Source organism: Lissotriton helveticus, chromosome 6, assembly GCF_964261635.1.
Source record: "Lissotriton helveticus chromosome 6, aLisHel1.1, whole genome shotgun sequence".
NCBI classification, from domain to species: domain Eukaryota; kingdom Metazoa; phylum Chordata; class Amphibia; order Caudata; family Salamandridae; genus Lissotriton; species Lissotriton helveticus.
This window is the reverse complement of record NC_136067.1, coordinates 603764272-603790735: the sequence shown is the minus strand read 5'-3', so window position 1 is coordinate 603790735 and position 26464 is coordinate 603764272. Positions and strand designations below refer to the sequence as shown.

At 43.8% G+C, this 26464-nt stretch overlaps 1 protein-coding gene across 1 annotated transcript in view; it reads left to right on the top strand.

The window, feature by feature from the left end:
• Positions 1-26464, top strand: part of LOC144762795 (CD109 antigen-like) — a 628126-nt gene that overhangs the window by 75840 nt on the left and 525822 nt on the right. Inside the window, exon 2 of the mRNA XM_078648065.1 lies at positions 19456-19622. Coding sequence (XP_078504191.1) covers positions 19456-19622 — 167 coding nt within the window. The remainder of the gene's footprint in view (positions 1-19455; positions 19623-26464) is intronic.

Here is a 26464-nt window from a genome sequence, read left to right as displayed (position 1 = left end):
TGGCACTGGATTCAAAATAGCCTGGCTGATGAGGGTTATGAACCCGAAACCGGTACCAGGATGCTTGTTTCCGGTCCAGGGAAGACATGGCTTGACAGTTCAGGCTGGACTGTTCCCATGAGGCACAGGGTCAGACTGATTTGCATATGGTCATGTTTGAACTGGGATTGTGGAGTGAGCTAAAGAATGAAGAAGGATTAAACCCAGATCACTTGACTGGGGGTGAGTGTTTGATTTGCTCAAACGCCCTGTCCATCATCCCCTTTGGTTTTGCTTTGTTCACTCTAAGTTGGCAGGGTATGCCCAACTTGAGTCCCTTGCTCACTTTGCCACTGGATTCAAGATAGCCTGGCTGATGAGGGTTATGAACCCAAAACCAGTCCCAGGATGCTTATTTCCGATCCAGGGAAGACATGGCTTGGCAGTTCGGGCTGGACTGTTCCCATGAGGCACAGGGACAGACTGATTTGCATATGGCCATGTACGAACTGGGGTGGTGGAGTGAGCTAAAGTATGATGAAGGATTAAACCCAGATCACTTGACTGGGGGTGAGTGTTTGATTTGCTCATACGGTCCTTCCATCATCCCCTTGGTATTGCTTTGTTCGCCGTAAGTTGGCAGGGTATGCCCAGACGTGTGTTCCTTCCTCACTTTGCCACTGGATTCAAATTAGCCTGGCTGATAAGTGTTATGAACCTGAAACCGGTCACAGGATGCTTGTTTCCGGTCGAGGGAAGACATGGCTTGGCAGTTTAGGCTGGACTGTTCCGATGAGGCACAGGGTCAGACTGATTTTCATATGGCCATGCCTGAACTGGGATGATGGAGTGAGGTAAAGAATGATGAAGGATTAAACCCAGATCACTTGACTGGCGGTGAGTGTTTGATTTAGTTCAAACGCTCCGGCCATCATACCCTTCGGTATCGCTCTGTTCGCCCTAAGATGGCAGGGTATGCCCAGACATGGGTCCCTTGCTACTTTGCCTCTGGATTCAAGATAGCCTGGCTGATGAGGGTTATGAACCTGAAACCGTTCCCAGGATGCCTGTTTCCGGTCCAGAGAAGACATGGCTTGGCAGTTCGGGCTGTAATGTTCCCATGAGGCACAGGGTCAGACGGATTTGATTATGGCCATGTCTGAACTGGGGTGGTGGAGTGAGCTAAAGAATGATGAAGGATTAAGACCATATCACTTGACTGGGGTGAGTGTTTGATTGTCACAAATGTTCCGTCCATCATCCCCTTTGGTATCACTTTGTTCGCTTTTAGTTGGCAGGGTATGCCCAGATGTGGGTCCCTTGCTCACATTGCCACTGAATTCAAGATAGTCTGGTGATGACGGTTATGAACCCGAAACCGGTCCCAGGATGCTTGTTTCCAGTCCAGGGAAGACATGGCTTGACAGTTCGGGCTGGACTGTTCCCATGAGGCACGGGGTCAGACTTATTTGCATATGGCCATGTCTGAACTGGGGTGGTGGAGTGTGCTAAAGAATATTGAAGGATTAAACCCAGATCACTTGACTGGGGGTGAGTGTTTGATTTGTTCAAACGCTCCGTCCATGAGCCCCTTTGGTATCGCTTTGTTCGCCCTAAGTTGGCAGGGTATGCCCAGACGTGAGTCCCTTGCTCACTTTGCCACTGGATTCAAAATAGCCTGGCTGGTGAGGGTTATGAACGCGAGACTGGTACCAGGATGCTTGTTTCTGGTCCAGGGAAGACATGGCTTGGCAGTTCGGGCTGGACTGTTCCCATGAGGCACAGGGTCAGACTTATTTACATATGGCCATGTCTGAACTGGGGTGGTTGAGTGAGCTGATGATGAAGGATTAAAGCCAGATCACTTGACTGGGGGTGAGTGTTTGATTTGCTCAAACGCTCTGTCCATCATCCCTTTTGGTATCGCTTTGTTCGGCCTCAGTTTGCAGGGTATGCCCAGATGTGGCTCCCTTGCTCACTTTGCTACTGGATTCAAGCTAGCCTGGCTAATGACGGCTGATTAGCCAGAAAACGGTGCCAGGATACTTGTTTACGGTCCAGGGAAGACATGGCTTGGCAGTTCGGCTGGACTTTTCCCATGAGGCACAGGGTCAGACTGATTTGCATATGGCCAAGTCTGAACTGGGGTTGTGGAGTGAGATAAAGAATGATGAAGGATTAAACCCAGATCACTTGCCTGGGGGTGAGTGTTTTATTTGCTCAAACGCTCTGTCCTTCATCCCCTTTGGTATTCCTTTGTTCGCCCTAAGTTGGCAGGGTATGCCCAGACGTGGGTCCCTTGCTTACTTTGCCACTAGATTCAAAATAGCCTGGCTGATGAGGGTTATGAACCCGAAACCGGTTCCAGGATGCTTGTTTCCGGTCCAGGGAAGTCATGGCTTGGCAGTTCAGGCTCGACTGTTCCCATGAGGCACAGGGTCAGACTGATTTGCATATGGCCATGTCTGAACTGGGGTGATGGAGTGAGGTAAAGAATGATGAAGGATTAAACCCAGATCACTTGACTGGCGGTGAATGTTTGATTGTCACAAATGCTCCGTCCATCATCCCCTTTGGTATCGCTTTGTTCGCCCTAAGGTGGCAGGGTATGCCCAGACGTGGGTCACTCGCTCACTTTGCCACTGGATTCAAGATAGCCTGGCTGATGAGTGTTACAAACCTGAAACCAGTCCCAGGATGCCCGTTTGTGGTCCAGGGAAGACATGGCTTGGCAGTTCAGGCTGGACTGTTCCCATGAGGCACAGGGTCAGACTGATTTGCATATGGCCATGTTTGAACTGGGGTGGTGGAGTGAGCTAAAGAATGATGAAGGATTAAACCCATATCACTTCACTGGGGTGAGTGTTTGATTGTCAGAAATGCTCTGTCCATCAACCCCTTTGGTATAACTTTGTTCGCCCTTAGTTGGCAGGGTTTGCCCACATGTGGGTACCTTGCTCACTTTACCACTGGATTCAAGATAGCCTGGTGATAACGGTTATGAACCCGAAACCGGTCCCAGGATGCTTGTTTCTTGTCCGGGGAAGACATGGCTTGGCAGTTCGAGCTGGACTGTTCCCATGAGGCACAGGGTCAGACTGATTTGCATATGGCCATGTCTGAACTCGGGTGATGGAGTGAGCTAAGGAATGATGAAGGGCTAAACCCAGATCACTTGACTGGTGGTGAGTGTTTTATTTAGTTCAAACGCTCCGTTCATCATCCCCTTTGGTATCGCTTTGTTCGCCCTAAGTTTGCAGGTTATGCCCAGACGTGGGTCCCTTGCTCACTTTGCCACTGGATTCAAGATAGCCTGGCTGATGAGGGTTATGAACCTGAAACCGGTCCCAGGATGCCTGTTTCGAGACCAGGGAAGACATGGCTTGGCAGTTCAGGCTGGACTTTTCACATGATGCACAGGGTCAGACTGATTTGCATATGGCCATGTCTGAGCTGGGTGGTGGAGTGAGCTAAAGAATGATGAAGGATTAAACCCAGATCACTTGACTGGGGGTGAGTGTTTGATTTGCTCATGCGCTCCATCCATCATCCTCTTTGGTATCGCTTCATAGGTTTGACAGCAGCTTTGGAGGCCTTTCCACTCCATTATTAAGGTTATTTAGAGGGAAGATAACACCACTGGTGTTATATGGGACAGAGCTTTGAGTTTATATGTTCAGATAATCTGGCTTTTGCTAGACGGTGCCTCTCCAAACTTGATAGATAAGTGCCGTCAAAACCTGATACAAACTTTGAGGTTGTAACTCTCCAGTACTTCATGGGATCTGTTGGTACTGAGACAGAGTCTCTGATTTTTTTTCCCTTCAGGTACAATTTATGTTTGCTGTGCTTTGGCCAACACTTCTCGTTAAGTGGCATTCAGCATTAATTCCTATTTCTGCATTATTTCTAAAATAATCCTAGAAGACTTACAAGACTATTGTATGTGTTTGGCTGTAGAAGCACTTGGATTACTTGTTGTCATGGTGAAGGACATCCTTCTGACAATTTTGGAGAAAACAGGCAATTAGTATATGACATCTTAGAGTGAGCATGGTGGCTTTTTCCAAACCTCTTGTGCACCTGACCGTTGTTTACTCGTTTTTGTCTCGTTATGCATCTGGTTCTCATTACAAATATGACTCACTGATGTCTTAAAGACTGATCTCAATAGAAGAAAATAAGTGCATCTGAAGAGTGCTCAATCCCATCAAAGAATACTGGAGATCCATAAAGCAAGGTAAAGTACAAAATCCTAATGAAGGTGAACCTATTTCAAAGATTTCCACCATAGCTTGACCCCATTGATAAGCGTGTTAGTAACTTCCCTAAAGCCAGCTTGCTCTCCGACAGTCTTGTTTTCCACACATTTGGACTTGGCTATTTCATCTAGGGTGATAATGACTGCATAATATATTGTTTACTTTCTCCACTGAATGAATGGAGGACCTATTCATTCTCCCTTTACAAATATAAAATGACTCAAAAATCATGAATCTTTAACTGTTTTTAATATATATATATATATATATGAAGGTGCTAGGCAGTCCTTTACAACGCAGATAGACCTCTTAGAGGACTGGAAATCAGCGGATGCTTGATAGTCTCTACAATAACTCCATCAGTGCCCCTTGTACATCCACCACATGCAACTCCCCAAACAGGTCCACCTCCTGCCCTGTTTGTATGCTCCATGAGCTCTGCAGTTGCCCCATGGGATGCGGGAAAATTGGTAAGTGCAGAATAGTCACTTAGGGGCTGATTTGAATGTCGGTCAGAGAGCCTCAGACGAACGTCCGTGGTTTGAATTTTGACTGCCATATTATGAATCTGGTAGTCAGAACTGAAACCATCTGGTCATTCTGACTAGATTCCGAGGGGCTCAAGGAACCAGTCGGCCAGTTGGAGACCGACCCGTAATCCCTATGGATGCCATTTCCGCCGTAGGGATTACGATGTCGGTTTCCGAAAGGCTTTCCATGTCGGGCTTGCCGACATGGAAAGCCTGTCAGAAAGCAACATTGGGGCCCCTTAGCAGTGCCCCCTTCACCCTGTGGCCTCCGGTTGGGGGACGACAGGGTACCTAAGGTGCCCCCTGTTAATCCCTGCACCATGTGACAGGCACGCTGAGGTGCCTGCCATGCGGTGTATGGATGAACAGATACTCCTAGATTGAAGATTAGCGACGGACGCCGGAGATGAAGCTGAAGTTGCGGAGAGATTCTCAGCAAGAGAACGCTTAATAATCGAGTGTTCTAGGGGAGACGCTTCTTTACGGCACTGTTGTCCGGAAGCCAGCAGGGGCCAGCGCACCAAGGACTCTACGGCCCAGGAGGCAGCGGGGCGACTAGCGGACTTTCAGCCCCTCCCCCTTGACACCGGGGGGGATTAAACCAACAAGCCTTTCCTGCCTCGCGGGATGCGCGCGGGCGGGCGCCGGGCTAAGCCCGGGCAAAGGGCAGGCCGTCTGTGGCCGTCAGGGGCCGTAAGAGGCCGGGCTGGGCCCCCCCCCCCCTGAGAAGAGCTCCTGGAACATTGAGAGTGAGAGAGGAACTTGCTGTTGGCCAGAATAGAGGTAGTTCAACTGTGTGAGACTGACAGGACTTGGTAGCTACCTCGAGACTCTTTTTTATTTAATTGGGTGGCGGATATGGTCAGTCTGTGCGTTTGTTTGTGATCAGCTAGAGTGGCTCGGATTAGTACTTTCGTTGATTACAGTTGGTTTTGTGTCCAGAAGTTGTTGTTGAGTTGTGTATTGCCTGCCAGTCATTCTATTTACAGAATTCAAACACAATGGCTGGCACTGTGCAAACAAGGTCCTCCAAATTAAGTTTTAACAATCCACCCAAATCCCGTTCTGTAAACAAACCAAAGGGAACCCCTCCCCCATGCCCGCACAGCCCACCGCAATTGACAGAATGCTGCGTGAAGCTATTGGCGAGGTTTCTATCGAAATTGAGCGGACTGAGAGGCGCCTATCATTAACCCCGCAACTTGACCTCATCTCCTTGTCCCAAGAGTCTGAGATTGACATGGCAATGACCCCTCCAAAAACCTCATTAGCTACTCCTGCCATAGATATCTCTTGCGCCCAGATAGTGAATAATAATTACCCAGGGATAAGTGGAACGGGGGGAAAGGCACACACTGCTAAGAAAAAGGGGATTAGCACCAGGAAACCTAGGCAGAAGAAGGGCAAAATTATCCCGGTCCTGACTGTTTTTACTACTGTGGTTACAGGGGAAAATATGGGGCAAGCACCGCACCCACAAGTACCCCCGAGCTGGGTATCTCAAACAATTAGTGATCTCCAGAACCACTTTGAGCAGCTTATCAACACCCAGATGAAATTAACCATGAGCAGGCTAGACAAAGTGGTAACCCTAGTGAAGACGAGGGGGGTGGGCGCGGGTAGCATTTTGCCTCCTCCACCATCTGTTAATCCTATTGTTGCTGAGACAACCATCACAAGTCCGCCTGTTGTACAACCGAGTAGACCCCTAGTTGGGCAAACTCCTGTTAATATACGCCCATTACTGCCTTCAATTCCCCACCAGCCACACATTAGTAGTGCGCCTAACGGATACACTTCGAGCACAGGTGCAGCAACACTTGCACCGCCAATAAATTTGCCACTAGTTGGAGCCCACAAGCAGCCCTCCTCAGATTTATCACGTCTGTCCCAACCGAAAGAGACACCCACCAAGGGGACCGTTAACCGATTACCCTGTATAAACTTACCCCCAGAGGTGGCCCCATATGTTATCATACTCACGGGGGTCCCAGAGCTGAAGCCCGACTGTACAGAAGTTCATGACGAGCTTAAGAATAAAGTCATGTTCTGGTTGGATAGGAATAGGCCATTAACATGGAATGAACAGGGGGAAATTTAGTTTGTCCGGACGGTGAGTTCCTTGGGGAATAGGCACAAGGATGTTACTGGTGACTGTGTGGTGGTAAATTTCAGGGATCGCAGAGCAGTCAATCATATACTAAGTTGGGGGACAGTCAGCCAATTAAGCAACATTAGATCTCTGCCCCTGGGTTTCTTTTACTTAAAGGGAACCTTTAGTCTTGGTCAAGACCCTGTACACCGAAGTAGAAGCGATAGCTTCCTTGGTGGGAAGGGCCTTTACCACCCAATTGAAAAAGGGGAGAGATTTCCCTATTCAACCCAGAAAGGACCGGGAAATAAATCAATCAAACAAAGGAAACTTCCTTTCTGAGTATTACAACATTACAGTTGACATGAACGTTCACTTAGGCTTCTACACAACAACAGTTACCCCAGAAAGTCTTATTCAACCAAACCTAACAAATGTATGTATCAAAATATAGTTTTTATTTTGATTTTTTCAAGGCAGAGCAAATACATTCATAAAATTGCTAAACACATTAAAATCCTAATGTCATGATCATAGTTACATAGAATCATAAAAATCCTTTTATACACAAAAACACATTTTATACAGATACATTCAGTTTATAAAAAGAACCAAAGTTTTCAAATGTACAAAAAAACCAATTAATAGTACATATCAAATTAAAAAACAGTTTGTCGACGCGTTTCGGTGATGTATTCTTTAGAACACCTTCTTCAGGACTTTCTAAAGGATCTTCTTAATCTACAAATAGATACATAACAATTTGTTAGATGTTAAACTATCGGGGGATTTGTGCCAAATAACTGTTGACGGTGCCCTAAAGTTTCTTACATTTAAAAGTGGTCCTTTTATACATTGCCACATTAGGGTACTGGAGTTTTGTAATTGGTTATAATTTTATCCCTCGCGTTCCATCAGGGAATCTGTACATGGGAGATACAAGTTTTTTTTAAACTTAAGTACATACTTATAGCACCTGCCCACAATATTGCTAGAAATTAATGCGGGTAATGACTAGTTCACCTACTTATTATTTCGTCAGCAAGTCGACTAGTACAAATAACTTATCCAATTCACGTTATGATCCTTGTATCTCTTTTCATTGATACTCGAGTGGCTCGGAATTCGGCACTCCGTGGATCAATCTGCTTGGCGTATGCACCTCTTTTTATATTTACGAGGCACTCACCAACAGCCTGGATAAATAACATATGGTATTTAGTATCTCAATTGTTTGTATAGGTTATTCATTATACAAACTATTATAGCTGGAGATAACTCCTAATCACCACACTTGTTTCATTAATAGTGTGGATGCATATATGCTTAAAAGACTCTGCATTTTATGCTTGAAAAGACTCTACATTTTGTTATTGGAGATTTTTAGACGTGGCTCATGTCCAAATTCATCTACGCTCCATGTAAACAAAAAAGTATGTATAACTAACGCACTAATCTGTTATTCTGGCACTGTTTAGGCAATACAATAGCATTTTGTATCAGGTATTACTTTTCCTTTAGTGCTGGATGGATGGCTATACACTTTCGCCCCTTTTCTCCACCTCCTCTTAACCTAACACCTCGGTTTTGCGAGCTATTAGAGCGGTAACATTTTGTAGCAAGGATTTCCTTACATTTAGCGCTAAGTCGGCGGCTTGGAGCTCCCGCCCCTGCCCACCGCACCCTCTTGATCTAGCCCCTCGGTCTACCGAGCTAAATCAGAGTCCTGACCTCCTTAACATGGTAACGGTCCCTCTTACCTCCGGTGTATCATCCGATCGTCTTGACCCTTCCGTGTGGTGTACGTGCATGCAACTGATCAAGGGGTTTATATACACGCACTCACCCGGCGTTTCAAATGTGATTGAAAACACCTGAAGTTTAGTCATTATGTTTTTAGCGGCCATGATGGTAGTTTATTGCCAGAACCATAGAAACGTACACATTCGACGACGGACCAATCAGTCGAAAGCGCCACCGACCTCTTCATAAAGTTCTCAATCGCACGCCGCGATTTTTATAAAAGAATCACGCTCATGTGCAAACGCTGTTACTGGTGCACATTATTGTAAACATTTTAGCGATGTCTATAGAGTATTCAGTATTTCTTGTTGTTTTATTGAGCATAATATTGTCGGCCATTTTAGTAGTTTTTTATGAAAATTGCGTCTCTCGACACAGAAAACCCAATGCATCATAGTGATCAATGCGTATATATAGCATATTGTCATGTGTAGATTTACAATTTACATAAGTTGTATATTTTTTACATTGCGCTAAACAACTAGCAACATGAGCTTTAAACTACTGATGATTAAAAAATGGCTTGTAATCTTATTAGCATAAGATATTTACAAATTTCCACTATTAGGATCTGCACGTATTCACTCTGCACTAGGGGCTAATGCTTATTAAGCTGTTCACAAAAGGTCCCTCCGCTACCCATGTTATGTCCAATACGGAAAGCCCATTATATTAACTCTTGGTGGGTTTTACAGGCAGAGTGAAAGCGTCCATCCCCTTTACAATCCAGACTCATATTTTTTGTTTCACATCAACCTATATTGTATATGCCTATTTGCACATTTCGACCAGATTTACTATGAGGATTTACCACAAGTAAAGAAATGAAACTGAAATCCTTAATCCAAACACCAGCATATATCTATCCTATAGCGGTATATACTTGACTTCATTTGGGTATACAGTTGACTACCATTTCGATATTACTGAACTTACCCCAAAATCCTCATAGTAAATCTGGTCGAAATGTGCAATTAGGCATATACAATATAGGTTGATGTGAAACAAAAAATATGAGTCTGGATTGTAAAGGGGATGGACGCTTTCACTCTGCCTGTAAAACCCACCAAGAGTTAATATAATGGGCTTTCCGTATTGGACATAACATGGGTAGCGGAGGGACCTTTTGTGAACAGCTTAATAAGCATTAGCCCCTAGTGCAGAGTGAATACGTGCAGATCCTAATAGTGGAAATTTGTAAATATCTTATGCTAATAAGATTACAAGCCATTTTTAATTATCAGTAGTTTAAAGCTCATGTTGCTAGTTGTTTAGCGCAATGTAAAAAATATACAACTTATGTAAATTGTAAATCTACACATGACAATATGCTATATATACGCATTGATCACTATGATGCATTGGGTTTTCTGTGTCGAGAGACGCAATTTTCATAAAAAACTACTAAAATGGCCGACAATATTATGCTCAATAAAACAACAAGAAATACTGAATACTCTATAGACATCGCTAAAATGTTTACAATAATGTGCACCAGTAACAGCGTTTGCACATGAGCGTGATTCTTTTATAAAAATCGCGGCGTGCGATTGAGAACTTTATGAAGAGGTCGGTGGCGCTTTCGACTGATTGGTCCGTCGTCGAATGTGTACGTTTCTATGGTTCTGGCAATAAACTACCATCATGGCCGCTAAAAACATAATGACTAAACTTCAGGTGTTTTCAATCACATTTGAAACGCCGGGTGAGTGCGTGTATATAAACCCCTTGATCAGTTGCATGCACGTACACCACACGGAAGGGTCAAGACGATCGGATGATACACCGGAGGTAAGAGGGACCGTTACCATGTTAAGGAGGTCAGGACTCTGATTTAGCTCGGTAGACCGAGGGGCTAGATCAAGAGGGTGCGGTGGGCAGGGGCGGGAGCTCCAAGCCGCCGACTTAGCGCTAAATGTAAGGAAATCCTTGCTACAAAATGTTACCGCTCTAATAGCTCGCAAAACCGAGGTGTTAGGTTAAGAGGAGGTGGAGAAAAGGGGCGAAAGTGTATAGCCATCCATCCAGCACTAAAGGAAAAGTAATACCTGATACAAAATGCTATTGTATTGCCTAAACAGTGCCAGAATAACAGATTAGTGCGTTAGTTATACATACTTTTTTGTTTACATGGAGCGTAGATGAATTTGGACATGAGCCACGTCTAAAAATCTCCAATAACAAAATGTTGAGTCTTTTCAAGCATAAAATGCAGAGTCTTTTAAGCATATATGCATCCACACTATTAATGAAACAAGTGTGGTGATTAGGAGTTATCTCCAGCTATAATAGTTTGTATAATGAATAACCTATACAAACAATTGAGATACTAAATACCATATGTTATTTATCCAGGCTGTTGGTGAGTGCATCGTAAATATAAAAAGAGGTGCATACGCCAAGCAGATTGATCCACGGAGTGCCGAGTTCCGAGCCACTCGAGTATCAATGAAAAGAGATACAAGGATCATAACGTGAATTGGATAAGCTATTTGTACTAGTCGACTTGCTGACGAAATAATAAGTAGGTGAACTAGTCATTACCCGCATTAATTTCTAGCAATATTGTGGGCAGGTGCTATAAGTATGTACTTAAGTTTTAAAAAAACTTGTATCTCCCATGTACAGATTCCCTGATGGAACGCGAGGGATAAAATTATAACCAATTACAAAACTCCAGTACCCTGATGTGGCAATGTATAAAAGGACCACTTTTAAATGTAAGAAACTTTAGGGCACCGTCAACAGTTATTTGGCACAACTCCCCCGATAGTTTAACATCTAACAAATTGTTATGTATCTATTTGTAGATTAAGAAGATCCTTTAGAAAGTTCTGAAGAAGGTGTTCTAAAGAATACATCACCGAAACGCGTTGACAAACTGTTTTTTAATTTGATATGTACTATTAATTGGTTTTTTTGTACATTTGAAAACTATGGTTCTTTTTATAAACTGAATGTATCTGTATAAAATGTGTTTTTGTGTATAAAAGGATTTTTATGATTCTATGTAACTATGACCTTTACCACCCAATGCCACATGTCTTCCCTGGAAACCAGGGAGCACTAAGCTTGAGGAATAGATTTGATCCCCTCACGTCCCTAGAGGAGCTGGTTTGACTGAAGAGTGCTGGAGCCCCTCTCAAGTATCGCCCTCATGAAAAGGGTAGTTCCCACGATATTCCCCCGACCGCAATCCCACCTTATTACCCTGTATTGAACACGGTTTCCACCCACGGCGTGGAGCCCCTGGATAGGACCATTGCTGAATCCACCGCAATTTCCCCTGTTTTAGGAAATCCTTCTGGCCTGCTGGTCAGGCTATCAGGGAGTGAGGACTCACTGGGACCGGACTATACCTTTCAGCAGCCTCAGTGTCCAGACGATTTATATAATCGGTATGGGTCTAACGAGGATCTAAATGGCAAAGGGATAAATAATCATAATCTAGTCACACCCTACCCCAATGAGAGACAAACGCAGGAGGGGCTCAAATTGGTATCATGGAACATAGCCGGTTTGTCATCCAAATTTGACAAACAGGAATGGAGGCAGTACATCACCAGGTTCCAGGTAATCTGTTTGCAGGAAACCTGGCTGGTGGACTGCAGTCCCTTTCATTTAGCGGGGTATAAATGTTTTTCTGTGCCCGCAGAGAAATCAGCCTCTGGAAGAGCTATGGGAGGGCTATTTATATACGTGGATTTGCATCTGGAAGGTGTGTGGACTAACTTAAATTGGACCACAAACAATATGCAGGCCCTTGGGTTTCCCACAAACGGGTTAAATGTGATCCTGATTAACCTGTATAATGCAGTAGCAGTGAAGGGGAAGAGATCCACAATATGTGAACAAGACAACAGACTAATTGCAGAGATTGCCTTGAGGAAGGGAGCAGTGGCCCCGTGTGTGGTTTTAGCGGGTAACCTTAATTGCCACTTGTGCCTTAACCTAAGACCTATTAACGACGATTGGTCTCGCTGTACGGTGGAAAAAGGTCCGCACTTCGAGCATTCCATGGAGGGGACAGAACTAGACAGGGTTTTGAAAAGTCATGCTCTAGTGCACACAATCGATCTGGCGGCTTCAGAAAGTGGACGTAAGGTCAACCCAACATTTAAGGGCAGATGGTGACGTTCCTTTATAGATTATGTAGTGGTTTCCAGTCTATTCAAGGACTGGATAAGAGGGGTTGAGATTGAATGGAGCATATTTAGTGATCACAACCCTCTAGTCTTGAAGATAAAACACCTGTCCCCCAGAAGCGCAAGGAGAGGCGCAGTGGCAGCTAGCACTGAGAGGGTAATGGACCAGGGGAGACGACTTAGATGGTCAAAAGTGGATGGGGATGTTTTTTATAAATCCCTAATGGAGAAAGGCAATGAAGTGATTGGGGTGTGCCTTGATTTATCCGTGGAGGGACCTGCTGTGGTCGAGGCAGTGGCGCATCTGATAGATGGGCTATTAAAGACCACTTCGTATGGGAAAGCTAACATCACCACCAGATGGTTTGACAAAGATAGCTCCCGGGCACAGAAAGATTTAAAAGTGAGCCTGAAAACCATCCCAAGGGATAAGTTACGAATCGCACAGTGAAGGGCCACATATAAAAAGGCGATCAAATGCAGGAAATTCTCCCTCCAATCACAAGCTTGGGATGACTTAAGGGACGCAGCAGACAGAAGAGACACTAGTGCGTTCTGGAAAATAATAAATAACCCATGTTTCCAGGACGCCAACACCCCAGAAGTTGGCACAACCATTCTCCCAGAACAATGGTTTGACCATTTCAAAAGTTTATATAATCATACGGCTGAGAACAACCAGGATGATGGGAAGGGCTGCCCGTGGGTTGCCTTGACTGAATTTACGCTGGAGGAAATTGTAGTGGGCATTCAGGGACTAACACAAAACAAAGCCCCAGGACCAGACGGTATCCCACCAGACCTTTACTTAAGTAAGGTAGAACTGTGGGCTCCTATTCTTACAAGGGTAATAAACGCGGCCGTTGCAGCTGGCCTTCCGCGTTCATGGTCAGCGGCAACAATAGTCCCTATTTTTTAAAAAGGGAACAGGGACAACCCCCCGTGCTATCGTCCCATATCACTGATTGATGTGACGGCTAAAGTTCTGGGTCGAGTGGTCCTAACGCGTCTTATGGACTGGGTCGATGAACATCAAATCATCACTGACACCCAGTATGGGTTCAGGGCACGGAGATCAACGACGGACCAGTGCATGAACCTTTATCTATTGGTGGCTAAATATACCCTAGCCAGTAATGAGGCAGTATATCTAGGGTTTATGGACCTCACCGCAGCTTTTGACCATGTTAATAGAGAGAAGCTGTGGGCTTTGATGACCAGACTAGGGGTTGATCAGGGCCTGGTAAATATCTTGAGAGCACCGCACTGGAATACCTCCGCCAAAGTGCGTTTTAATCTGGAAGTTGGCACTACGGCACCTTTCCCCTGCACTAGTGGGGTAAGACAGGGATGCATCCTGGCCCCGTTCTTGTTTTCCTTGTACATTAAGAACTTAGATCAGGCGTTAGGTACATTGAAAGTAGACTCCCCCAGAGTAGGTTCCCGCCCGGTCCCAGTGCTGTTGTACGCAGATGATGCAGTTCTTTTAGCCCGCACCCCTAAGGGTCTTCAGCGTCTGATAGATGGGTTTGTCAGTTTCATGGACACATTAGATTTATCGGCTAACCTAATTAAGTCCTACGTCATGTTGGCTGGATCCAAACCCTGAAAGAAGTTCTCTTACAAAATAGGCACACATAAATAAAATGGAGAAGGTACAGACCTTCTCCTACCTTGGTATGCTATTTGATGGGTTTTTAAATTTTAAACTTTTAATTGAAGAGCGGTGTTCCAAACTAGTGGGGCCATAATGAACTATGGACGAAGGCTGGGTCGGTGGTCCCCGGAATAGGTTATGACCTTGTACAGCTCAATCTGTTGTTCCAAAGTGGTATATGGATCTGAAGTCTGGGGTTTTGTAAGCACCCACCAGGTACAGATAGAGGAGAACAAATATCTGAGAAAGGTGTTCAAAACCCCAAAAAGTACACCGCCTACATTATTCATGAGGAATTAGGAAGGGTATATATTGAGAACTTGATCAAGGTCTGACCCCTCATGGCCTGGCTAAAAATTTGGTCCAACAGGGAGGCAGATTTGAGCAGACTAATTATTAGAGACTGCATAGATAGGGACAAAGGAATGAGTATCCCGTGGCTAAAATACGTGAAGACTACCCTTGAGGGAATTGGGTGTAAGGATCTTTTTACTAACCCAACAGCAATTATCCCTCAAGACAAACTGAGAATCAAAAGAATTTTTTTGGACACGGTAGCCTCACGCAGAGCTGCCACGGAAAGTAGGAAGACCACAGTCTGCGCTCATAGAATGGTAAAGACAGGGGAAGGAATGGAACCTTATCTCGCTCTTATGTATAATGCACAGGAAAGATTCTTAATTACTCGTTTTAGGCTCAACCTTTTACATCATTTATTGGTTGATCCACCAGGTTTTACTGCAACTGTTGAGCAGAAGGGTCCCTGCGGCTGCGACAATAGGTCTCAGCAGGACACACTTCATTTTGTATTATTATGTCCAATTTATGCTTTACCCAGGCGTAGCTTTTTAGTAAGGATCTTAAAACAGGCGAAGTTCAGACACGCCAAGGTCGCCCTTTTATTCTTGCAAAGGGCCAACGATCCCCTTACATTGTCATGTACTATGAATTTTATCAAGGTTGCTTTAAGACTCAGGAACTCAAGAGGGCTGTGTTAAATGAATTTCCGGTCAACTGTCTCCAATGCAATTTGTCATGAACTGTATTTTATTGTATTTTAAATGTATAACTTGTACTTTTATGGTATTTTTTAAATACTGAATAAAGGACTATTGATTGATTGATTGATACTCCTATTTGTCTAAGGGAACTTGTGCTTTGGCCGATTTACGGTCGCAGCACAAGCCCCCATAGACAAATGAGAGTATGCCAACGCACCATGTGCGGTCGCATTGTAATTGCTAACCAGAGCTGAACACCCAGTGTTGTTTTTATGCAGGCATTTGATTGATCATCAGTTGTTATTGTATTACTTAATATAGTCCATTGCAGTGCAGGGACTGAGAATCCATTTACTACAGTGGAGTTTTAGTACTCTAATATATAGTTTCCTGTGTCTTCGTTAAATGAAATGGCCGTGTTTATCACATATTGCTACCCTTGGCAAGCAACAGCATGGAAGGCTTCACGCGGCCTGAATTATTGGAGGTCAAAAATGGTCTCCAGGTTTAAAGGTTTTAACCGTGCATGTGGTGGTGTTATATAATTTCTTAGATTACATCATCTACAACCCGAATGGCAGGTGACCCTCATATGAATGCAAGCGCAATCCCAGCCATGACACCAGTATGATGCAGGATTAGGTGAGGGGTTTCCCCAGGATTACCTGTTCCGCATTTGGGGTTTCCTGCATTGCTGTTCATCATCCGCCATCCTACCTCTCCGGTCCCATAGCTTTTAAAACTGGAAACACATTTTAAAAGTTCCCTGTTGTTGGAAACGTGTGGCACAAACCTGCCTTTTTCAGTTTCAGACAAAAATGTCACATGCCACATACACGTCTTCAGCCAGCACTTGACATATCAGGCAGCCTTGCAATTTTAATCAAACTTAATGGCGCTCATTTTACCTACACTGGAAAACTGACTTGACACCATCCTCATGGTGTTTACTTCTCTAATCTGTGATTATGTTTTCTTCTATGCAGCAAGGACTTAAGCCCCGAGCTACCTTGCTATCATAAATGTAGCTTGGGTGAGACCCCCTTTAATATCAGACACGAGTTGTGTTCTGCAAAGTATATAGAACTCCAGGAATACATTCAGCTATAAAGGGCCGGCGGGGTGGTGAAACTACAGAGTCACTAAACCATAGAACTGCACGGATACTAGTTGTGCATAAATATTTTGCCATGTGTAAATTATTAAAAACAGAACGGTTATTCATTAACCTTGCAAAGTTAAAAAGGTCGAGTTAGATATTACGCTAGCATGACCCGTCAAATGCCGGTAACTCACAGAGACTTTTTACCAACCAGCTTGGGACAAGTCAGATGACAGTGTGTTTTACTCACGTAGCAAAGGTACAACCAAAAGATGTGTAGGATGGGAAAGATCGTGCACGATTCTCAGTTCACTCTACGCCTTCCAGACCACCCAGTGCGGTGAAGGCCACTGTACAAGTGAGGTACACAATCTCTCCCACTCCTGTCTGCAGCCCGAAGCTTTAGACTCTGATTGTTATGGAAACTCGAAATGTACTTTTGATGTTAAATGAAAGATACTGTAGACGACGTGCATCTTGTGCTTTAAACTTTTATTCTTGGCTAGGCCTCTGGAAAAGGATCTGTCTTCAGGGTGTTCAGCAATACATGGATATCGAACTCAAAGTAGACACACACCCATATACACACCACAGACACACATTCATATACACTCGCCGCACATGCACACATCAGACAATTATACATACAAAGCACAAACATATGTACACACGCGCAGGCACCACAAACTTTCACACACACAAAGCCAGCAAACACCATCTAGACACACACTATTTCTGACAGACATATGCTGGTGCTCTTGATATCCCGTAAAGAATCTCTGGGAATAGTTCTTTAAAATAAAACAATAAAGGAATGATATTTGTGGCTCTACAGCTGTCCGCACCATGTGGCTTGGGGTGAATAATGTAGTACGTGGAACCCAGTAGGTACAGTAGTTACAACGAGTTTCTTCTGATTTTAAGTTTATCATGCCCGTGCACATGACAAGAGACTCGTCCAGCCCAAGTTTTAATTGCCATTCTGGAGCTTGCAGTTTTCTCTTTCCTCATACGCATTCACGATTCCAAATACTGAATGCAATGCTGACTGAAAGAGTTACTTACCTGTAAAATGTGCACCTTCCTTTATCAGTTAACAAAGTAATGCTTTCAAACATTGCTAAGGTTATATATCGTGATTTGAGAGGGGATACACTTTGTCAACAGAACCAGCCCCCGAGAAGCAACAATCAACAGAAATATAGGAGGAGCCCTTAACCTCAGCTTCCTGTGTTCTCAATGGAGGGCTGGACGTCTTTTCTCTGCTTCTGTTGGTGGGGTGGAGACTTGGCAAGCTATTTGTATCAATATTTTCCTACGGTTGCGTGTCATACAGCTCAGTGAATTAAGCATCTCCATACATTACTGCCTAAAAGCCAGACATGATGGTATTGAGTCTTTTTTTTCTTTTTTACACTGTGAGCTGAAATACCACCCCAGACGGTTTTGTGTGCCCTGTTATTTACTGAACAAGCCAAAGCGAGAATCCAGTGGGTTCTGTTTTGATCAGAATAAAGCTCTTCAATGACATAGACCAGATCAGGCGTGTCCTCTGCATCCCCCGACACAAACACATCACCAACAGGGCCGGACTGGGAACCAAAACCGGCCCTGGCAAAGTGCTTGGCCGGCCCCCCTGCCCCCCGGGCGTGAGGGGGGCGAGCGCTTTGCCAGGGCCGCTTTTCAGCCGATTTTGTTACAGGGCCGATTTTGCAGCTATGCTGCAAAACCGGCTCTGCAACAAAAACGGCCCCCAGGGCCCAAAACCGGCCCCCACCCTTGCGGCCGACCGGGGGATTGCCCGGTGCCCACAACAGCCAGTCCGGGCCTGATCACCAAGCACCTACGTAACCTCCACTGGCTCCCCGTCGAGAAGAGAATCACTTTCAAGAGTCTCACCCATGCCTACAAATGCCTCCACAACACCGGACCCCAATACCTCAAAAAAAAGAATCTCTTTCCATGTCCTCAGGAGAAACCTCCGTTCCGCCGACCTCAACGAAACCCCACAAATCCTGAAAGCCGAAATAGATAGAAGGGCCTTCTCATACATCGCGGCCAAGACCTGGAACGATCTCCTGATCGACATCAGACACTCCCCCTCCCTGAAAATTTTCAGGAAGACACTCAAGGCCTCGCTCTTCGACTGACCGAAGCTACACAAACGCCCCCCACCCCCCAGGGCCTTGGGACCCTCACAGGGTGAGTAGCGCACTTACAATTTACCTGATTGATTGATCAGGCATCTCCAACAAGTTGATCGTGAGCTACTGGTAGCTATACAGCTACCTGTAAGTAGCTTTTCTGTTTGCAGCCTGCTAAATTAGAAGCTTTTGCTTGGTTCAATTAATATACCTATATGAAAATTAAGAGTGTACATTTAAGATGATAATGTGCTTTTTCTAGAACTCACGCTGATATCTGGAGAAAAATGGCTGACTTCAAAAATATATTTGGCATTGTAGTAAATATATTGTAAAAACTGTAGGATTGGGAAGACATTTTATAAAAGTTATTACCTTGGTACCAGAGGCCTCACAGCTGTGGCTGTTATGTATTACTCATGTAGAGGCATTGCAAATTGCCAGAGCCCTTTTTACAGTACTACTGGCATCCTGATGCACTTAGATGATCATTGGTAGTAATCTTGCATAAGGTGGCCACTAATGTAAACTTGTCTAACCTGCCAGTATTACAACACTAATAATAATAGTAGCTCTCTATGTGTTTCATTGGAAAATAAATAGCTCTTGTTACAGAAAAGGTTGGAAAACCCTGGACCAGATAATGTAAATGTCCCTTTTAAATGAGTGTTAATTCTGCCTTGGTGCGCTTTGCAGTCCTGTAAAGACCGGTGACGCTAACTGTCAGTTTTTTTTTTCAGGCCGTCGTACTACATCACAGCTCCCACCTTCCTTCAACCAGGAGTAAATGCAACTCTTGCAGTACACTGGTTTGGTGCCAACTATTCTACTGTCAATGTGTCTGCTGAAATCCGGCCTAGTGGTTCAAACCAACAGCTGGCGTTTGGTCAGAAAATCTTCACTAATGGTGAGATAATGTTAATTGTGTTGAAATGAAGATGCATTGGGAAGCTGTCTACGGAGATGGGGGAATTCAGCTAGCTTTGATTGGCGATGTGTGCAGGACTGAATGTAAGTGCTTGATTAAATAGAATAAAAGAAAATATATATATATATATATATATATATATATATATATATATATATATATATATATATATATATATATACCCACACAAAAAACAATGTCTCGAAACACACATAAATCTAAAGCTGATGTGATTTCAATTGTCTTTTATTCAATCATATTAGACATGCCCTTTCGCCAACACGTGTTTCGTCTATCGCTGTTCCAATCACAGCAGACTTCGTCAGGGCTTTGTATTTGGTCTTATTATGACCAACGTACAATTGTTCAGATCAAAAATTTTCATATAGTATTCATGCATATTCTTAGAGTCCTTTTTTTCTTTCGCTAGTCATTAGTGTGGACTTTGATAAAAAAGTAGAGATTCGAGGTGGACAGATCTAGAGTGTTGTAGGTGTTGAGGGTGCTCTATACAGGCCTGCTTTCCACCTAAAATTGAGAACTACCCAGAGTTCTCTGCTTCTTTTTTGCATAGCTATCTATGTGTATATATATATATATAAATATATATATAGATATATATATATATCTATATATATATATATATATATATATTCACTGAAAAAACCATAGGTTATATACCATATATAGTTAGGAATTTGCATTTACAAAACCTTGAAAATGTACTGAAAAAACCATAGGTTAGAGACCATATATAGTTAGCTGGACATTTTATTGACATAAAACCAATGAAATTCCATATATAGTTAGTTGCACTAACTATATATCGCGCACCCGCAATCCACTGCTGATGATGTCACATATTACATCATTCATGACATGGTCAGTGATCATCACTGATGACATCTCAAATGACACTGATGACATCACTGATGACATCTCAAATGACATCACTGATGACATCATCTAGTGTCTGTGTGTTTTTGTAAAGTTTAAATATGTTTTACATATTGAAGAATGAGTGGATGTATGGAAGACTGAGTGTGTGTGTGGCTGGCTGGGAGGTGTGTGACTCTGTGCATATCAATGTGTACTTGTATCAGTGATTGTATAAGAGAGTAAGTATATGTTAGTGTATGTGTGAAAAAGTATGGTGTTCTGTGTTTAACTGTATAGATGAGGAAATCGAAGTGTGATTGATTCTTCACAGGACTGACTAGGTGTATGAGTGCATATGATAGTGTTGTAATAATGAGTGACTGTATGTATGAGTGATTGTATGGGTGAATGAGTGAATGTGTGTGTAGACGTAGGAATCAGTGAGTGCGTATGTAGTAACTGGTATTGGTGTGTCATGATGTCATCAGTGATGTCATTTGAGATGTCATCAGTGATGTCATTTGAGATGTCATCAGTGATGTCATCAGTGATGTCACTGAAGTATGGTGTTCTGTGTTTAACTGTATAGATGAGGAAATGGAAGTGTGATTGATTCTTTACAGGACTGACTAGGTGTGTGAGTAACTCCATGGATGAGTGGCAGTGTGTGAGTGTCTGCATAGGTGTATGAGTGCATATGATAGTGTTGTAATAATGAGTGACTGTATGTATGAGTGATTGTATGGGTGAATGAGTGAATGTGTGTGTAGACGTAGGAATCAGTGAGTGCGTATGTAGTAACTGGCATTGGTGTGTCATGATGTCATCAGTGATGTCATTTGAGATGTCATCAGTGATGTCATCAGTGATGTCATTTGAGATGTCATCAGTGATGTCATCAGTGATGTCACTGACCATGTCATGAATGATGTAATATGTGACATCATCAGCAGTGGATTGCGGGTGCGCGATATATAGTTAGTGCAACTAACTATATATGGAATTTCATTGGTTTTATGTCAATAAAATGTCCAGCTAACTATATATGGTCTCTAACCTATGGTTTTTTCAGTGAATTTTCAAGGTTTTGTAAATGCAAATTCCTAACTATATATGGTCTATAACCTATGGTTTTTTCAGTGAATTTCATTGTTTTTTTAAAAGCTAATATCTATAGCTGTAAAATATATTCTTTATTACGTGACGTATCACGTAGCCACGTGAGACGCCTCATGACGCGTCGCATAACCGTGACGTATCGGCTCTGCAGCGCAAACAAAACCCGTAACGTAAGCGTGCCGGAGCACGCTTACAGATATATATATTTTTTTTAACCTTAATTAGACAAAATCCACACGTGCACATATCTTGAGGCCTTGCAAAGGCACATCAAACAGTCCCTACAATATTGCCAAGTTTGCTGGAAATCTATTCCCTTCATTTTTTTTTTACTGTTTCTCTTGGTTTTCCCCTTGTTACGCTTACCGGGACGCTACCCGGTACGCGAACCGGACGCTCCAAAAACACAAGATGGCGGACTCCCGTTACGCTGCCGGTTAGCTGCCCGGTTCGCGTACCGGGAAGTGCCTCTACCGCAAAAAATCGCGGGGGACTTTAATATCCCCCTCATCAATCCTAGGGGGTCAGGAGGGGTTTACCTTGCCCCCTTTCCTTCATTTCCCCCTTCTTTTTTCACCACATCTTGTCTCTCGAACCTACCGAGAGACAAGATGGCGGCCGCTCCGGACTGTTTACAATGTTGACAGCTACGCTGCCGGTTAGCTGCTCGGTTAGCTGCCCGGCGAGCTGCCCGGTTCGCGTACCGGGACGCGCCTCTACGGCGTAAAATCGCAAAAAAAAATGTTTTTTTATTTTTTGCCCCGCGGGGCACTTTAATATCCCCCTCATCAATCCTAGGGGGTCAGGAGGGGTCTACCTTGCCCCCTTTCCTTCATTTCCCCCTTCGTTTTTCACCACATCTTGTCTCTCGATCCTACCGAGAGACAAGATGGCGGCCGCTCCGGACTGTTTAGAATGTTGACAGACACCGGAGAGCCAATCAGCTTCACTTCGCGAAGTTCCGTTACGCGTCAGGTACGCGAACCGGGGCGCTAACCGGAGCGCTGTCACAGATATATATATTTTTTTAAACGTTAATTTCTCAAAATCCACTGGAGCACATATATTGAGACATAGCAAAGGCACGTCGGGCAAACCATATCTACAATTTTGCCAAGTTTCATGTAAATCTATTCAGCCGTTCGAGCTAAAAGTGAGTCCAACCGCCCTATGGAAAAATGAATGGGAAAAACGCGTTTTGGGACCCCCCTTTTTTCTCGGCCCCCCCTTGACGAAACCCCCCCAAATTTTTGGGGGCTGCTCAGAAACAAAATGTGCCATTTTCCTGACAATTTCAGCCAATTCCGTCCAAAAAAGCCAAAGTTATTAGACATAGAAGTTTCAGAAATCCCATAGAGAAAAAATCCTAACTATATATACCCACTGGCTATCGCCAGTAGGTAATATACATATATAAACATATATAATCTGCATATCTATATAAATATAAATGCATGCATACATATACATATATGCATACATATGCATGTTATTTACATGAAAGTTTTAAAAACACTAATAAAAGCAAAGCTAAAAAGCCACCTCATTACAAACAGAATGGCTTTAACTTAAACGAGGGCGAGATCTATTGCATTTTCAATGCTTGTTTACTTTGGTTCTATCAAGAAGGCATTCAGATGTGTCACACATTTGCCATAAATTCTGAATGTTAGCACTCTAGTTGCTCATTAGATCACTGTAGTAAAGCTAGTGCTCACCAGGGAAGTCTGCTGCTAATCATGGTTTGCAGCCATTTTCCCGCATTTTTTATCCCGCAGACTTTCAGTCCGCATACCATTATCCCGCAAGGTCATTGACCTCGCATACCATTATCCCGCATTTTTTCAAAACGCATGTGCATTTATCGCGCATGCCTTTACAAAGAATTACGTTTTAAAGGCATGTATGGTAAATGCATTTGCGTTGTGAAAACCACGATGACGAGAGAGGTAAGTGGGTTTGTGTTAATTTTTTCGTGGGTTAGTGATTGTGTAGTGTAGTGTTGTGTAGTGTAGTGTTGTGTTAATGTAGTGTAGAGTTGTGGTGGTTGTTTAGTGTAGGGTCATGCTGGGGGTAGTGTTTTAGGGTTTAGGGTTGTGTTGTAGTGTTTGCGTAGTGTAGGGTCATGCTGGGGCTAGTGTTTTAGGGTTTAGGGTAGTGTAGTAGTGTTTGCGTAGTGTAGGGTCATGCTGGGGGTAGTGTTTTAGGGTGTAGGGTAGTGTTGTAGTGTTTGCGTAGTGTAGGGTCATGCTGGGGGTAGTGTTTTAGGGTTTTGGGTAGTGTTGTAGTGTTTGCGTAGTGTAGGGTCATGCTGGGGGTAGTGTTTTAGGGTTTAGGGTAGTGTTGTAGTGTTTGCGTAGTGTAGGGTCATGCTGGGGGGTAGTGTTTTAGGGTTTAGGGTAGTGTTGTAGTGTTTGCGTAGTGTAGGGTCATGCTGGGTGTAGTGTTTTAGGGTTTAGGGTAGTGTTGTAGTGTTTGCGTAGTGTAGGGTCATGCTGGGGTGTAGTGTTTTAGGGTTTAGGGTAGTGTTGTAGTGTTTGCGTAGTGTAGGGTCATGCTGGGGGTAGTGTTTTAGGGTTTAGGGTAGTGTTGTAGTGTTTGCGTAGTGTAGGGTCATGCTGGGGGTAGTGTTTTAGGGTTTAGGGTAGTGTTGTAGTGTTTGCGTAGTGTAGGGTCATGCTGGGGTGTAGTGTTTTAGGGTTTTGGGTAGTGTTGTAGTGTTTGCGTAGTGTAGGGTCATGCTGGGGGTAGTGTTTTAGGGTTTAGGGTAGTGTTGTAGTGTTTGCGTAGTGTAGGGTCATGCTGGGGGTAGTGTTTTAGGGTTTAGGGTAGTGTTGTAGTGTTTGCGTAGTGTAGGGTCATGCTGGGGGTAGTGTTTTAGGGTTTAGGGTAGTGTTGTACTGTTTGCGTAGTGTAGGGTCATGCTGGGGTGTAGTGTTTTAGGGTTTTGGGTAGTGTTGTAGTGTTTGCGTAGTGTAGGGTCATGCTGGGGGTAGTGTTTTAGGGTTTAGGGTAGTGTTGTAATGTTTGCGTAGTGTAGGGTCATGCTGGGGGTAGTGTTTTAGGGTTTAGGGTAGTGTTGTAGTGTTTGCGTAGTGTAGGGTCATGCTGGGGTGTAGTGTTTTAGGGTTTTGGGTAGTGTTGTAGTGTTTGCGTAGTGTAGGGTCATGCTGGGGGTAGTGTTTTAGGGTTTAGGGTAGTGTTGTAGTGTTTGCGTAGTGTAGGGTCATGCTGGGGGTAGTGTTTTAGGGTTTAGGGTAGTGTTGTAGTGTTTGTGTAGTGTAGGGTCATACTGGGGGTAGTGTTTTAGGGTTTAGGGTAGTGTTGTAGTGTTTGCGTAGTGTAGGGTCATGCTGGGGTGTAGTGTTTTAGGGTTTTGCGTAGTGTTGTAGTGTTTGCGTAGTGTAGGGTCATGCTGGGGGTAGTGTTTTAGGGTTTAGGGTAGTGTTGTAGTGTTTGCGTAGTGTAGGGTCATGCTGGGGTGTAGTGTTTTAGGGTTTAGGGTTGTGTTGTAGTGTTTGCGTAGTGTAGGGTCATGCTGGGGGTAGTGTTTTAGGGTTTAGCGTAGTGTTGTAGTGTTTGTGTAGTGTAGGGTCATGCTGGGGGTAGTGTTTTAGGGTTTAGGATTGTGTTGTAGTGTTTGTGTAGTGTAGGGTCATGCTGGGGGTAGTGTTTTAGGGTTTAGGGTAGTGTTGTAGTGTTTGCGTAGTGTAGGGTCATGCTGGGGTGTAGTGTTTTAGGGTTTTGGGTAGTGTTGTAGTGTTTGCGTAGTGTAGGGTCATGCTGGGGGTAGTGTTTTAGGGTTTAGGGTAGTGTTGTAGTGTTTGTGTAGTGTAGGGTCATGCTGGGGGTAGTGTTTTAGGGTTTAGGGTAGTGTTGTACTGTTTGTGTAGTGTAGGGTCATGCTGGGGGTAGTGTTTTAGGGTTTAGGGTAGTTTAGTTGTTTAGTGTATGCTAAAGGCATATTCGTTCTAAAAGTTTTCGTTATTTTAATTTGCGGCCTAATAGTACATGCAGGATTTTTTTTGCGGACTGATGGTATGCGGGATTTCATCATATATTCGCTAATCATACTTTCTATGGCAAAATGAACCCCCTCATTTTGTTCCTTTTTAAATTAAATGTTTTAAGAGTTACCACTTTATTCCAATCAAGATGGCTTCAGGTGTGCCATACCTTTGTAATAAGTAGGACTGTTAGCACTCTAGTTGTTCTTTAGAACACTCTGGGACATTCTGTCATTGGGCTATAGTTGGGCTACATCTGGCTGATATTTGGGCTACATTTGTTTTTTTTTGTCTCTGGTGACCATCTTTGGGCTACATTGGGCTACATTGGGCTACATTGGGCTACATTTGGGCTCCAACATATATATAGCCCAATGTAGCCCAATATATATTTTTCAAAGTTAATTTTCGTAAAAACCACTGGAGCCTATATCTTGAGACATAGCAAAGGCACATCGGGCTACCAGTCCCTACAATTTTGCCAAGTTTGGTGTAAATCCATTCAGCCGTTCGGGCTAAAAGTGAGGCCAACCGCCCTATGGAAAATTGCATGGGAAAAACACGTTTTGGGACCCCCCTTTTTTCTCGGCCCCCCCTTGACGAAACCCCCCCAAATTTTCATGGGCTGCTCAGAAACAAAATGTTCCATTTTCCTGAAAATTTCAGCCAATTCTGTCCTCAAACGCCAAAGTTATTCGACATAGAATTTTCAAAAATCCCATAGGAAAAAAATCCTAACTATATATACCTACTGGCTATCGCCAGTAGGTAATATATATATATATATAATATATTATGGCAGGCGCTTGAAAAATG